Source organism: Mus caroli, chromosome 6 (assembly GCF_900094665.2).
Source record: "Mus caroli chromosome 6, CAROLI_EIJ_v1.1, whole genome shotgun sequence".
Classification (NCBI taxonomy): domain Eukaryota; kingdom Metazoa; phylum Chordata; class Mammalia; order Rodentia; family Muridae; genus Mus; species Mus caroli.
In genome coordinates, this window is record NC_034575.1 from 110,059,366 (window position 1) to 110,075,133 (window position 15,768).

At 49.6% G+C, this 15,768-nt stretch overlaps 1 protein-coding gene across 2 annotated transcripts in view; it reads right to left on the reverse strand.

Moving 5' to 3' along the window:
- Vgll4 (vestigial like family member 4) overlaps window positions 1-14,750 on the reverse strand; it is a 105,020-nt gene extending 90,270 nt beyond the window's left edge. The window contains exons 1-2 of one of the 2 annotated variants that reach the window (XM_029478812.1): window positions 14,530-14,750; window positions 2,819-2,894 (exon numbers count right to left, since the gene is read on the reverse strand). In XM_029478812.1, coding sequence (XP_029334672.1) covers window positions 2,819-2,882 — 64 coding nt within the window. In that variant the 5' untranslated portion in view covers window positions 2,883-2,894; window positions 14,530-14,750. Of the gene's footprint in view, window positions 1-2,818; window positions 2,895-13,678; window positions 14,026-14,529 lie in introns of those variants that run through there. The other variant, XM_021165064.1, reaches the window with a different exon arrangement.
- Between the last annotated feature and the right edge of the window lie 1,018 nt (window positions 14,751-15,768).

The following is a 15,768-nucleotide window of genomic DNA, read 5'->3' on the forward strand; positions in this document are numbered from 1 at the left end:
GGATTTCTGAGTTCGAGGCCAGCCTGGTCTACAAAGTGAGTGCCAGGACAGCCAGGGCTATACAGAGAAACCCTGTTTCAAAAAAACCTAAAAAAAAAAAAAGCCTCATGGACAGCCTCATGGACAGTCCTGAGAGGAGAGCCTCTCCCAAACAGAGAGAACAAGAATAGCATTTTCACTGAGCACTGAGTACATTCCAGGAGTGCCCTGGTTGCTCATGGAATTAACCAAAGTCTCATGAGTGGCGGAATGATTATTTTGGGTAAATTTATTCCTTCTAGGCTGCCCAGATAAGCTACTATTTATTGTGTTACTACAAAACCTCCCTTTCTCTCTTTACTTTCGCTGGTGCCTTGGATATTGCCTTTGTTCTCTGCTGGATGACCTCATGAAGCCTTAAAGCTATCAGGTACCACAGGCCTTCCATTCGTTCCCAAACACTAGAGCAATCATAGGCTCCAAAGGGCCCCAAGTTTTCGGTTCTCTGGGAGCCGAAGAAAAGCAGAGACTCATCTGGGTCACAGCGATGCTCCGGGAAGCTGATCTCAAGGAACAGCTCTGTGCTCGTAATGAGACACCCAAATCAGATTATACACACACACAAGGCTTTTCAAAAGTGTTGGGGAGAATGTTAACCACCCCTAGAGTGTAAGAGCAATTTATAACAAAAGCCAAAATAGAATTAATCTAGGGCAGAGTAAGCTGAGTCCGACTGGGCTGGGCCTGATAAGTCTTAAGAAATCTAGTGAGAGACGCTGGGTGTCAGGGTCCACTGTGTCTCGAAGCTGCAGGAACTCTCGGGCACTCGCGTAAGGATACACCACTACTGTACTGGATGGATGTAGAAGATGCAATGCTACGTCTTGAGTCCTTTCAACCTGACTGTGCCACACAGAACAAGACCACAAGAAAATCCTCCCAAACGTTGCCAGGGTCTGAGTGTGGCTTAGCAGCAAAGTGCGTGCTACCCGTAAGGCTCCCTGGGTCATTCCCTAAGACCACACACAAAAAGAAGTGTCTACATGTCAATGGCCATTACACACATCTTTGCATTTGCCCCCTCTTCTTTGCAAAGCCTGATCCCAACAAGCTACAACCACGTGGGGAACACAGAGGATTACAGAAGCAGATCAGCCCATTCCTGAACCAATGGGAGTCACCAGAAGGAAGGCACGTCCCTTACTGTTCCTAGGTCTACTCTCCGATCACCCTCCATGTGATACACTCTCATTCTGGGAAACTCCTCCAGGACAGGGCCTTGTGGGCAGAAAGCAAGATGTCCTCTCACCCTTGGCAGTAATTTTTTTTCTGAGAAGATGGTTCTGCCCTGTATACTCACCTCCCCTTCTCCATAATTTGAGCTTCTATAAAAATATGTTCCTACGTTCTACAAGAGAAGGGACTGTCCCTTTATCATTATGTCCCCGCTTATACAAGCATTGTTTGTGAAATTGGAACCTAGGTAGGTAAGTTCCTGAAAAAATGAATCCTAGAACAAAGATTCATGAATTTGGAGGAGGGAGACCTGAGAAGAAGTAGGGTCGGGTAGGGGTACACTCGAAGGGTCACACTTATCATTGACTTAAATCAGCTGTTCTTAACCTGTGCCGCTAGAATGACCCTTTCATAGGGGCCACCTAACACCATCAGAAAACACAGAAATTTACATTATGATTTAGCACAGTAGCAAAATTATAGCTATGAAGTAGTAACAAAAATAAGTTTATGGTTGGGGTCACCACATCATGAGGAACTGTATTAAAGGGCCACAGCATTAGGAAGGCTGAGAACCACTGTCTTGAATGATACCAGCCTAGGGTATTAACAGAAAGTCAAATTCAACCTAGAGGGAACTTTCCCATCAGCCATTGCCAGCATGTAACACATCCCAGACAGCTAGTCAAGTCACCCTGGTGTGCTGCCATCTTAGGCCACCGAGGAGTTTTCTGACGTTCTGATAAAATCCTGTCACCAGAGCTGCCTCTGGTGTGGCCTTGGAAATGACACTCAGCATCCCAAAGCTTCTTTTCCCCTGGGGAGGGGTAATTACACCTCCTCACAATTCATTCAGTCACAGCCCCCAGTAATCAAACGCTCAATAATGGAGAACTGTGTAAGCGGATGGATGGTGACTTGATGGCTATCTTGTCCAATCACTTCTCTAAATGATGACCTTGGGTGACTGGGGAGCTGGAGGGGGACAGAGGACCCCTTGATGACATTGGAGACTAAAAGCAAAGGCTGGCACCAACACATACGAGCTCATCAAATCCGCAGAGCACTTGATGGGCAGACATCACTTTCCCTCCTTGATTATATAGAACCAGGCTTGGAAAAGTTGGCCCAACTGCTAAGAACAAGCACTGTGCACCACAAGGACATGAAACTCAATATCAGGTACCGAGTGGTATATACCTTTCTTCCCAGCACTGTGACTTCCGGGCCAGACTGGTCTACACAATGAATACCAGGTTAGCCAGGGCTACAAAGTGTGACACTGTCTCAAGAAAGAATTATCCTCAGAGAGCAAGTTACATTTCAAGCCCTAACACCCAAAGAAAGAGTTAAAACATGTGTTCTGGTGTGAGGCTCGGTGGTAGGTAAGGCACTTGTCTGGCATGAACAGGCTCTGGGTTCCATCCTCCAAACCTCCCCCAAAGATGCCAAATAAGCCATCTCTGGGTGTTTGGGCACGGGAATGAGGACAACATGCCACTATCTTTTTGGAAAAGCAACCAAAATCACCAGCACAGTCACAAAACCGGGCAGAGAAGTGGGCGGTTTTAACTCGGCGCAGGAAGCGGGTGACCTGACTCACGTTTTTCATCATCTGCATGCACCAGAGAGGCTGCCCTGGACAACACATCCAACGGTGTCTCCATTCCTGGGTGAGCCTGCAGAGGAAAAGAATAGGTCAGGAAAACAAAAACAACATAAGCAGAACTTGCAAGACTCATCTGGAATTCTGGTAGCTAACAGCGCACTGGGGTTACAAGCTGAAGTGTGTGCTGAGCACACGCAATGCCCAGGGTTCAAGCCCTGCACTGAAAAGAGAACTGACGATAATTCTAGCAGTCAGCAAGGAAACTCCTCCATCAACGAGCAAGCGCCTCCTCCCTCAAACACAAACCTCTTTTCTAGAGTAAAGTTGCTACAGCTTAGACAGACAGCAGGGAAACTGGGGTTAAACTGCCAAGCCCAGAAGCCCTGTTGGGGCTCAGAGGAGAGAGAGAGAGAATGTTCACCCCTGTGTCACCAGTGTTTATAAATGTTTACGTGCATTCATAGCGAGCCTGTGTAGACACACCCCATAAAAATAAGTCTGGGGAACAAAAGCTGTCTGTGATGGCAGCATTGCCACCAGTCTGAGAGTCTGGAGGTGGCGCTCATCGCTGCCATTTATGAGTCTTTGCAGAAACAACTACAACTGGACTATTCTGTCCTTCGCTTTCCTAGCTGAGAGACACGGAGCAACTACCAGGGTCTCAGGAAGGCCAGAGAGCTGCAGCTTCGAATCTGCAGTCTGTGCCCAAAATGCTGAACCTTCTGGTGGGTTAAAGCAAATTTTGAGTCCAATAGAATTCCTCCAGGTGTTATGTCATATAATATACCTTGTGACAACTGGCACTAATTTCTGCGCATGGTGTTTTATGAGCCTGCTTGCTTTGCAGCCCTGTGCAGTGAAGCCCAGCCGGGCATGCTACACAGACCTTACCCCAGCCCAGACTGCCATGCTTGTATGACACTGGACCTCCAGTGGAACGAACTGTTCCCATAGATGATGACACCACTGTAAAAGCAGAGACTGTAAGAGGTTTATAGGGAGAAGAAATCCCTAAAGAACGAGGCTGGTTCTGATCAGTTTCCCTTTCCGAATAAAACAACCCCACCAAATAAACACATTCAATTATCATGGGAGCACACACTATTAATTCAGGAACGAAGGGGAGAAAGCTCGAAACTGCCCCTTTTAGACACCCAGCATTTATTCAGTACTTGTCAACGTTTACTACGTCCTACTATGAAGGTCACACAGTACCTGGCACTCAGACTTTGCTTTCTAATACAAATACTTCAGGCCTCCAAGGAGGCTTCAGTCCCTGACCTTGCAGTGTGACTTCACTGGGTAAATTCGGAATATGTACTTGGTGTTAAATAAAGGACCAAGACTAACTGCTGCCTCCACAGAGTCTGTGGTCTGTGTGGCACATGACACTCCTCGAACTCAAGCTAAGGAATGGGTTCCAAAGCCCTGCTTTGAGATGGCTCAGTGGTTAGAAACACCTGCTGCTCCTGCAGAGGACCCAGGTTTGATTCCCAGCACCTACATTCATTTATCTCCTTCCCTCCCCTCCTCCCACCCCATGGCCATGGCAATACATGTGGAAGTCAGAGGAGGACTGGTCTTCCCCATCCTGGGAATAGGTCCTAGGAATAGCACTCAGGTCATCGTGTCTCATGGCAAGGGCCTCTACCTGCTGAGCCATCTTGCTGACCCACAGCAGGGAGTTGGGGGGGGGGAGGTGGGGTGTTCTACAATAAATTCATTTGGAGAATCCTGAAGCAAACTGGTGAGGAGCAGATTTTTTGCTTGTGTTGTCCCAGTGCTGCTGAACCCTCTGCAGGGCACAGAGGGCCGCTCACGAGTCTCTGCCCAACCTCCACCAGCCACCCTGCTAACCTGAAGATTGCCCAGGGTGATGGTGGATTACAAACAGCTGTGTGACATTCCAAACAGTTCGTGAGCCAAAGCCCTGGAGAGACTGAGATGGGCTCTGAAAGGCTGCTGGAGAAAGCCGCTGAGCGGCCTAATAAAAGGACATCTGTGAGAACACAGAGAAAAGAGCAAACAGGAGTGGGCTTTCAGAGCTTGCCTACAAGAGAGCGCAGACTGTCATCCTAGCCCTGGGGAGGCCAAGGCAAGAGACTAGGAGTTCAGGACTGCAGAGATGCCTCCAGGGTTGAGTTTGTACTGCATCTGCAGAGGACCTGAGTGTGGTTCCCAGCACCCACAGCTCTGTAACCTGAGCTTCTGAAGATCCTAACACCTCCAGTGTCTGTGGGCATCCGCATTCACATGCATGTACCCACAGCAGCCACACACACCTGGAGATGATTTAGAATCTTCTTAAAAGAAGAGAGCTCAAGGCCAACCCGGGTCACCCAAGATCCTATCCCAAAACAAGAACCAAAAGGAAAGTATTTAATATTAAATGAACTCTGGATACCAGCATATGTTCCTGTAGATGACCAGGACTGGGTGTGGAGGTCAGCAGATGAGCAAGGCTATGTCCTAGCACTCAGTAAAAACAAAATGAGAAAATAATTCCCTACCAGAGAAAAATTAACAAATCAGGCCAAGTATCAGTGACTGCTTCTCACGGGGTGAGCTAGGGTTTTCCCCCTAAACATGGGAGTTGAGGCAGAGACCTGACAGATGGGAGAAATTAGGACAGGGGAGGGACAACCTGGAGGACCCTTCATCAGCCCAACAGCTTCAAGAGCAGAGTGGCTACCTGGCTCATCTCCATCCTTCACAAACCACAATTGAGTTCAGCCCACAGGAGTCTCAAGAACTAACTGCAACACAGCCTACAGTCTAAGTGCAGCCTCATAATGCTGTCTCCTGCTCTTACACTACAGTGTAGTAATAACCAAATACAGCGTCATTCGGTGTGCCGACACCTGGACTAGCAGTGAAGTGAGAAAACACAGTGGACACTAACAAAAGCCCATTCTGGACAGTAGCCTTTCTCAGGGCTACTCTCAAATGCAAGCATAATTCATGATGAACGGAGCATACATGTATGGCGTCATACTGTGTCCTTCCATCTGTCTGTCTGTCTGTCTGTCTGTCACAGCCAATGCTCATCTACCAGCCCAACTCATTTTCTAAGACTGTCTTATCCCCAGTCAGCTCTCTGTGAGAGAGGAAGGGGTCTCCAACTCCAAAGCTGGCGATTGAAACTCAGCAGTATTCATTGCTAACGTGAAGTTCAACAACAAAACCTGAAAGCCATTTTCCCCTTCCACACCAAAATAAGAATCTGTGCCTTGCTGGGCCTGGTGGCACACGCCTTTAATCCCAGCACTTGGGAGGCAGAGGCAGGCGGATTTCTGAGTTCGAGGCCAGCCTGGTCTACAGAGTGAGTTCCAGGACAGCCAGGGCTACAGAGAAACCCTGTCTCAAAAACACAAAATAAATAAATAAATAAATAAATAAATAAGAATCTGTGCCTTTTCAGCCACCAAAGGGGCCAGGAGCATCTGCCTTGGGAACAGAATTATGACAGCTATCTGACTTTTTTTTTTCCAAGTAAAGGAATGGAATTCAAGGTATGTGTCATGGAAGGTTTCCAGGAGATTTCCATAATGGAAGGTAAGGAGCTGGTTAGCTCTGTCCAAGGAGCACCAGTGACGACGTCCACCTTCCATGTAGATTTGCCAGCCTGGAACAACCTTCCTTAGCCACCATGGTCACTGGTGGAGATGGGAATGGCAGAAGTTACAGTCAGGCTGTCTGAATTTCCTGCCACACATTAGAAACTGTCCTGGAGATGCTTGATGGCTTCCCCAATCTCCAGCTGCACATGGCTAAATAACCCCCAGATCCTGCTAGCCCTGTTCCATCAGCAGTCTAAACCATTCCTCTGCCAGGACCGATGCCAGCTCACCCTCCTCCAGTCAGAAGCAGTGGCACAAGCCAGAGTGGGAGCGTTGGTTGGGCCCGTGTCCTTCTGGGCCATCAAGAGCTTAAGAGGGCTTCGCCAGGCCTCTTCACTTTCTATCCAATAGCAGCTGATTTAGACAGCACAGAAACCAAAAGGTGAATTCCCTCTCTGGGAGTGGCTTATACTCACAGCGGACCACATGGTAGCTAACGAAGATGAGATGAAGAGATGGCCAAACTGTCACCAAATCTAGAGACCACAGACAACTGCGGCTCCCACAGTCCTCGCAACACACACTCTCCCTGTTCACAGCCATTCTCAGACCACCCCTCTCTATTCTTCTTGCTAAAAATATATGTCCTATTTGTGTCCCTTTTTCCTGTCTTCTCATGATTTACCCTTTGTTAAGTCAACACAGCCTAGTATCAGTAAACCAGTTTAATCACAGAAAGGCCAGTGTGTGCTAGGCTTTGCTGCAGATATCTAAAGCCAATGGGATGGCCAGCCCCTCACCTTCTCTCCAGGCCCCCTGTCCCTGTGGTGGTTTGAACAAGAAATGTGCATACACACCCCATTGACACTTGCTCCCTGACTGTAGCACTGGTCGGGGAGATTCTGGAAGCCTTGGGAGGTCAAGCTTTGCCAGATCACTGAGAGGTGGGCTCCTAGGATCTGTGGCCATACCTTACTGTCCTCTCTGCTTCCTGTTTGTGGATAAAAACAAGATCATCGCCGGGCAGTGGGGGCACACGCCTTTAATCCTAGCACTTGGGAGGCAGAGGCAGGCAGATTTCTGAGCTCGAGGCCAGCCTGGTCTACAGAGTGAGTTCTAGGACAGCCAGGGCTACACAGAGAAACCCTGTCTCAAAAACAAAACAAAACAAAACAGAAAAAAGATCACATGATCATCTGGCTTCCTGTTCCCCTATGTCTTCCCTGCAACAAGGTCTCTAGCCCTCTGAACCTGTAAGCCAAAATAAAGTTTTTCTTCCTCAAGTTGCTTCTAGCCATGATATGCTATCACAGCAACAGGAAAGTAAGACAGCCCCTTAAAAGCATGCCTGGGCATGGTGGGACTCACCTTTAATGTCAGACCTCAGGACACCAGAATGACTCCCCCTCTGTAACTTGGTACCCACAAGCCATTCTCTCCCATCCACCCCTTCCTCTTTTTACTAATTTTTTTTTAAGATATGTGTGTGTTGTGTGTGGTGACCATGCAATACACATGGCAGAAGTCAGCACCAGGTGTCTTCTGCAATCACTCTCTACCCTACCTGTCAAAACCGGGTTTACCACTAACCTGGACCTTGCTGATTTGGCTAAACTTGGCTAGCCAGATATCTTCCTGTCTCCATCTCCGCAATGGAATTACAGCCTATTAAAAATCACTCTTTCTGCAGGAGTGCCACTAAGGAACATCTACAGGGGAGCCTTTGACACCCCAGCTTTCCATCCCTGGGCATGTCCAAGCACGGCAACTGACCCACATAGGTATCCTTTGAAGCATCCGGGATGCCAGGGAATTGGTCAGCTTTGACTTAGACCTATCTCCTTATGTCTATACATCATCATGTCTGAAAATCCATCAGAGCAGATGTCTGGAATACAGGAATTATCCCCACATGGCCTATGAATTTAAAATATACACACACACTTAAAGTCCTCATGAGGGTTCTCCCAGGTACTTATTAACCTCCATAATGAGCTGCACAGCACGAGCCAGTACTGTTGGCAATGGGCCCCATGGTCCTATAATGTGGTCCAGCTGCTCCAGGTATGTCCCCTTTCCTGCAAGGGCTCCAGGCCCCTCCCATGACACCTCTGCAGGAGATGAGTATTCTCTAGGTTGCTTCACCCTCCTACCCTTCTAGCAGGGTTTGCTGAGCTTCAGGGAGACTCTGCATCAATTCATCTCTACCCATAGTTGTCTCTGCCTCCCACTGCCTAGCTACAGAAGACCTCAGTGCACTTGGGCTGAACAAAGGGGCACTGTTCTGGGCCAGAATCCTAAAGGAATGTCCTGCTTAAGTACGTAGTGTTTCCTCATGCTACAGTGGCCCAAGGCTCCACTCTGCAGCATTCCTCAGCCCCACAGAAAGGGAGGGGATGAGACTTGTGTCTCATCTTCTCACTGATCTCAGATTGTAGACAGTGCTACCATACAATGTCCAACAACCTCAGTCACTGCAATGCCATTAGCACTGAAAAAAAAAAACACCCTGCTTTTTCAAAGTGCTGAGCATAGAATCCAGGGCCTTAAGTACACTAGGAAACCGTTCCACCCTGAGCTAAGGTACCGGCTCAGCCCTGACTACACAGTTCATTCAGCGAGCCACCTGAACCATTGTGGCCATAGCTGCAAAGCCAAACTCAGTACACTCCATGACCCTTGTGCAGTGCTACCTGCTGCCAACATACATTCTTTCTGCTGCCTGGAGTTCATTCATCTCCCTCAGGGAACCCATGGAGAGTACACCATGTGACAGGCACACACTGACATACTGTGTCTAAAAGCTGAAGACTTCGTGAGCAGACTCCCAATTCTTGGCATTTTTCAACACTGTCGTCAGCCTACATGAAAGTGAACTGTATGACTCACAATCACCTGTAACTCCAGCTCCAGGGGATCCCACACCCTCTTCTGGCCTCAATTCTCAGCCTGTCAAAACCTAGATAAGTCTTCTAACTCAGGATCTACAACAGCATTAGGCCATACTGGCCACGGCTACTAGTAACTGTAGTTAGCTCTCTTAACTTACTACAATGAAGTTCTGTGAAGCCACTGTGAACTGGGGCTGGAGAGCTGAGTAGGCAGTTTACTCCATACTTTTAGAGGACCTGGCTTCAGTTCACAGCACCCACATGGCAGCTCATATGATCTATACGTCTAGTTCTGTGGGCTTTAGCACCCTCTTCTAGCCTCAATGGACTCTGCACACATGTGGTACACACACAGACAAGCACACATTTTCACATAAATAAAAACAAATAAAAAATGTCAAACTCCATAAATATTCAATGGGGTTCCTTTCAGCCTCTAGACACATTTTGCCAACTGACTAATAGGCAGCCTTGTTTCAAAGTGTAGTTCTGCTTAAACACTTCTTACTGGACATCTGCAGGCTCATTAACATGGAATTCACAGCTTTTGGCTCTACCACACATCCCAGAACCTCATCTTTCTCACAAGACACATTTTCCACACGGGGGCGGGGGGGGGGGGGGGGGAAGGACACCATCTCCCCCTAGCTGAAGGACCTGATGCACCCTCACCATCACGCTCAGAGGCTGTTTGAAACAAGTCACCAGAAAAAGGAGGAAAGTGAAGAAATCATGGTACTCATACCAGCCCCTCCCCCCAGCACAGGCCAGAACGTGGCATGCTCACCCAGCATTGGAACAAGACCGAGCATCACCCAGTTAAAACTCCTTTGGGAAGTTGGAGAGGCTCAAACCTGTCTGACCTCCACCTACCCACAGTGCAGGCTCTGCCAGTCACACACAAACTGCGGTTGAGCGGCAAATGTGTAAGTGTGGATGGTGGCAGTCGGCTAAATCTCATTACCAGACAGGAGGCATAAAAGACACACAAAGGAGATGCTGAAAGGTTTCCCTCCTTTGCCAAAGAACCATTAAACTCTATCCCACACAGATTTCCGCCCCATCCCTCTCGTGTCAACACTTCCTTACGTTCCTTGGCAATGTCTGCCATCCCTTGCCCTAAGTCTCTTCTCATTGCTATTTGTTTGTCAGGTGGACAAACTCCTGCCAACCAGCTGGCACCACTCACCTGAACTCACCTAGTCATCTATCAAATTCCAACAAGCAGGTCTGTATTAACCCTAAAGGTTCCCTCTTAGAGCCACGACCGACCCTCAGCTGACATGTCCCTTTGGAGGTGGCTGTTTCCTTGTTTGTTTTACTTTTTAAAATAGGGTCTCCCTTACCCAGGTTGCCTAGAACTTGACCTGCAGCCCAGGGGACAGGCTTTTCTTCCTCAGCCTGACAAGTGCTGGGATCACAGGCGTGTGCTGCTACACCAAGTTTCAGAAAGTTACCCACACTTTCCTCTTTCTCTAGGTTCTCCTATCTGTTAGTGCCTTATCTCAGGCACTAAACAAAACATCACCCATGTTCCTAATCCCCTTTGAACATTTCCCAGATGTTTGGCTTGTTATCAGAACTTACAACTGCCATTATTTTATAAAATCATAGTCAAAGTTCCAAGGAAACGTTTCATGTTTGGGCACCTTCCTAGTTCCTAATTGAATTTGTTTGTTTTGACGATAGAGTCAGCCCCCCAGTATAGAACTCCATCTTTGGCTAGACTCTCAGAAGCCAAGGGAACATCTGACCACCTAGAACTTGAGTGACATATGAAAGTTGCCATGGAGCTGTGGAGAACCATACCCCAGTCCTCCGCAAGAGCAGCAATGCTTGTAACCGCTGAGCCATCTCTCCAGCCCCTATGCCCAACTTTTAAATGGGTACTGGGGATCTGAACTTGGGTCCTCACGCTCCTTCAGTAAAGACTTCACCTACCTGACCTTCACCTACCTGATCATCCCCAGACCCATAACCCAGCTTTTATTATTATTATTCGTTTTTCTGGTTTTTTTTTTTCTTCTTAAAGTTGTACAGATAATCTATAGAAGGCACCCTTAGGAGACACAAAGGAGGACTCTGCTGCTGGGATGGTTGTCTTGGCAACCACCAGAGGAAGGTTACAAGGCTGACTTCCAGAAGGAGGGAAAGGAACTTCCCCTTATAGAATATTTAATGGTGAAAGTTTTACTCTCAAAGCCGTGTCTGCAAGAGGTATTGAAACCTTCGAGACACTGGGAAGTCAGCTGGGGAACCAGCATCCTGGACCAAGTTTATGAAGCACTTTAAACCCCTCAGAGGCCTTTCTAAGCCTGACACAAAGTCTGAGCAAAGCACATTACTCTTCTGGAATTCTGGAAACTCTGGTGTACTGGAATAAAATATCAGTCTCTCACAGAAAATAAATAAATAAATAAATAAACCGCACTGGAGATGGCTCAGCAGTTAAGAGCACTGCCTGCTCTTGCAGAGGCCCTGGTTTCATCCCCAGCACCCACATGATGGCTCACAACCATCTGCAACCCCAGTCCCAGGGAAGTGAAGCTATTTTCTGGCCTTCCCAGTACTGCATGCACATGGTATACAGGTATAAATGCAGGTAAAATTCCCAAACATATAACATAAATCTTCAAAAAGTTTAATTAAACAAGAATACAGACTGTTAAAGATCTGGGATATTGGGATTTAACTGGGGCAGAACCAGCAAGTGGCAGGGCAAGAAATCAAGTCTCTAGAAACAATGAGCTGGGGCTGTTTTTACTACTGCATTCACAGTTCTGGAATGCAGACGCAGTTATTTACAGCAGAATTGTCTTCATAACTGTGCTCTGGTCAACACAAAAATTAGTTCACATTCTCTTCAAAATCGAAAGCAAAGGCAGACTGGCCAGAAATGTTAAGCACGTGTGTGTGTGGGGGGGGGGGGGGGGCGCGCGCACGCGCGCATGCATTCTCTCTCTCTCTCTCACACACACACACACACTCACACACACACACACACACACACACACAGGTGGCAAGGCAAATCTGCCTGAAATGAATTTTGTCAAAGTTAAAACCCAAAGCATTCCGGGTGTGGTGGCACATCTTTAGTCCCAGCACCTGAGAGGCAGAGGCAGCCTGGTCTACAAAAGGAGTTCCAGGGTAGCCAGAGCTACACTGAAAAACCCTGTCTTGAAAAGCCAAATAAGTAATTGAAAAAAAATAAAACATAAAGCGAGGAAAACAACTTATCAGCCAAATATAACTGAAACAAGGAGGAGAGGGGGTTTACAAACGATCTTGGGTGCAGAATCTTTGGAGGATAGTACCCATAGATCCATCATTTAAGAGCGAGCGGGAGAGAACTTGCTAGAATGCACTATCAGCTCCGAATCAGCGCCACCAAGCCCTACGGTCTTAGTCCCACTCTTTTGGCCTCGTGGGCATGCGCGAACTCCTAATTAGCTTCTGCGGGGAACAATGACCGCAGAGACTGAAGAGGAGTTAAAGTTTGGCATGCCAGAATGGCATGCAAATCTGACCTTCAAATCATAAATCGCAAATGGACCTGTATTGTTTTATTACTTCGTTCTCAGAAAGTAACAAACAAACAAACAAATTGGCGCCTACCTTCTTGGGTTTAGAAAAAACAATGTCAAAACTCCATAGCCTGGGTGGAAGCTTTCAAAGAGAGGGTTCTGATGGACGTGGTGGCTCAGGCCTTTAAAGAGGCATAGGCAGGTGGATCTCTTTGAGTTTGAGGAGCTGATCTACAAAGCGAGTTCCAGACCAGCCAAAGCTACAAAGAGAGATCCTGTCTCAAAAAAAAAAAAGTTAAAGCGGGTTGTGATAAACGCTCCAAGACCGCCCACCTCCCCCACATCAGGCTGCTGGTTCTTATTAACCAGAGGAGGAAACAAGAGGAACAGACAAACGGGACCAACGATCAAAGTGAAACCGACTTTTTAATCATCTCCTTGAGAACGGTGAACGCAGAGCCAGGAAAGCTCTAACGACCAGGCTGCCCCAGCAAGTCCTGTCATCCTCGCCTAAGACCTCAATGTCTCTGTGTGATGAATTCAAGACTCTTGAGCAAAGCGAAACAGAACCCCCTAAAAAAAAGGCAAAGACCGGAGCTTTCCGGGGAGGCCTCACACAGTGTAGAAAGATCGCGCAGCCCTATTTTGAGCAGGGGCAGGGAATGTACGGAAAAGGCCGGGTCCCGCAGCCCTCGCGCAGCCCAGAAGCTCCGCGGCCCGGACCCAGCGGATGCCTTGCTTCAGGGCCTGTGCTCGCGCCCGGGACCGGGGTCAGTTGGAGCTGGACCGTCCCGAGAGCGTGAGTAGGCGCCCTCGGTCCGCGTCGGTTCCCTGTCTCCTAAAGTCACCCGACCTGGACTAGGATTTCCCGGCACTCACCGCTTGAGCGCCTCGGGCCGGCCGGGCCCCGCCGGGGGCGCAAAAGACGGAGGCGGAGCACGCTCAGGGGCGCGCAGGATCGGGAACGCGCTCCCTCTCTCTCCTTCTCTGGGTTCTCCAACACGCGCGCTCGCTCGGGAGGGCGAGGAATCCCTGGAATGAGGCGCAGCCAGCCCGCGCCGGGTCTCCTCCAGGCAGACAGAGCCACGCCCAAGGCACGCCCCGGACACGCCCCTCAGGCCTGGCAGGTGGAGCCGCGCCCAGGTAAGCCCGCGGGGCCGCGCTGCACGGCCACGAGCGGCGCGTACCCTCCGGCGCCGTGCGCTCGGAATCTAAAGCTCCGACTCAGAACGTAGCTGAAGACGCGCTGCTCCCTGCGAGGAGCTCCAGCGGCAGAGGGCACGTGGACACGGCATTTCTCAGCATTCCCCACCCGCCACGCCCCCGAGCCCCACGGACGCATCTTCCCGACACATAGGTGAACACCGGCGGCCACTCTGATGCGTGTCCAGGTGCCCGCCGCCGCCAGTCAGGCGCATCCCCACGCGCTCACACCAGGCTTCCGCCCCACTGTCCTCCCCACGCTTCGTGCCCCTGACTCCCGTAATCATTCCGCTTAGTCAGCCACGCAAGGCACCGAGTCACCTTCGCAGACCCCCTCACCGATCCGCATCTCTGCAGCCCTTGGGCAGGCGCGGCGGTAACCGCCCAGGAGTCTAGGCTCCGCGTTTGCACCTACATGGAGGCAGCTCCGTGGGGCGCCACACGGGGACACACGCAGCCTCACTCTCTGGTCACCAAACCCCACGCCCAAAGCCGTTGGGACGCGACAGGGAGTCAGCCACACGTACCTGAAGGCACAGTGCGGTCGCACAGGCTTGGGACGTAGGGAGCCGGGGTGCCACTTAGAATCAGAAAGACAGTCTGGGATAAGAACACTCAGAGCCGGCTGGGTTCCCTCCCATTCCAGTACTTCACGCGCGCGCGCGCCCGTTCACACTCACGCGAGGCCTCCCCACCCCCTAGCTGTGAAGAGGAAACGCTTGAAAATCCGAGCCGCGGACAAGGCGCTCTGGGCGCGCGTTGTACTTTGCTGCGCTGGGCAAACTCGCGCGGCCACCGACCAGCTCTGCAGTGGGACGGGCAGGGGCGGGGGAGGGAAATGGAAATGCTTCCAATTGGTGCAGGTTCTGGCTAGGGCACGTGACCCGGAGAAGGCCAGGCCTGGTTTTAATTTTTAGCTGTCATTCTCTGAAGATGTTTGGGGTGGGGGAAGCGGGCACGCCCCCGCCCGGCAACCCTGGGCTCTCCATTGTTTTTTCTTTTACTGCCACAATTAAGGAAAACATTTGCTTAGCATAACCAGCCACTAACTTCATAAAACAGACGGAAGCTGGACTTCTGGCTGGTTTTACCAAAGCTCCACCTGCATGCCTTCTGGCTGCCCTCGAACCCTTGTCTCTAGAAAGGAGAGAGAGAGAGAGAGAGAGAGAGAGAGAGAGAGAGAGAGAGAGAGAGAGAGAGAGAGAGCCCCAATTGAGAAAAAGGCCTGTGGGCAAGACTGCGGGGCATTTCTTTATTAGTGATTGATGTGGGAGTGCCAGCCGCCCCACCCCCACCCCGCGGTGGGTGGGAACACCCCTCTGGGCAGTCGATCCTGGATGGTATAAGGAATCAGGCTGAGCAAGCCTTGGGGAGCTCTCCATTCAGGCTCTGCCCTGACTTCCCTACACGCTGTAAACTGAAGTGAACCCCTTCTTCCCCAGCTGCTTTTGACCAAGTGTTGATGACTGTACAGAAAGCACGCTGTAGACAATGAATGTCAGCCTAAACCACAAGGGCTTTCCCTGAGAAAGGACTGTAAGACGCCATAAAAACAATCAGTAGCTTACTTTAGTGTTGAGAAAAAAAAAAAAATGTTTTCCAGGTTCCAAGCTATTTCCCCTTCTGTTATTGGTTCATAAGGCATCCTGCATGGAATAACAATAGAGGTGGGACAGTTAATTTTGCTGGGGACTTGTGGCCCCTCATGAGGTACAACAGTCACTAGGTGGGAAGATTCGAGTGTGGCCACACTCAGGTTTCCTAGT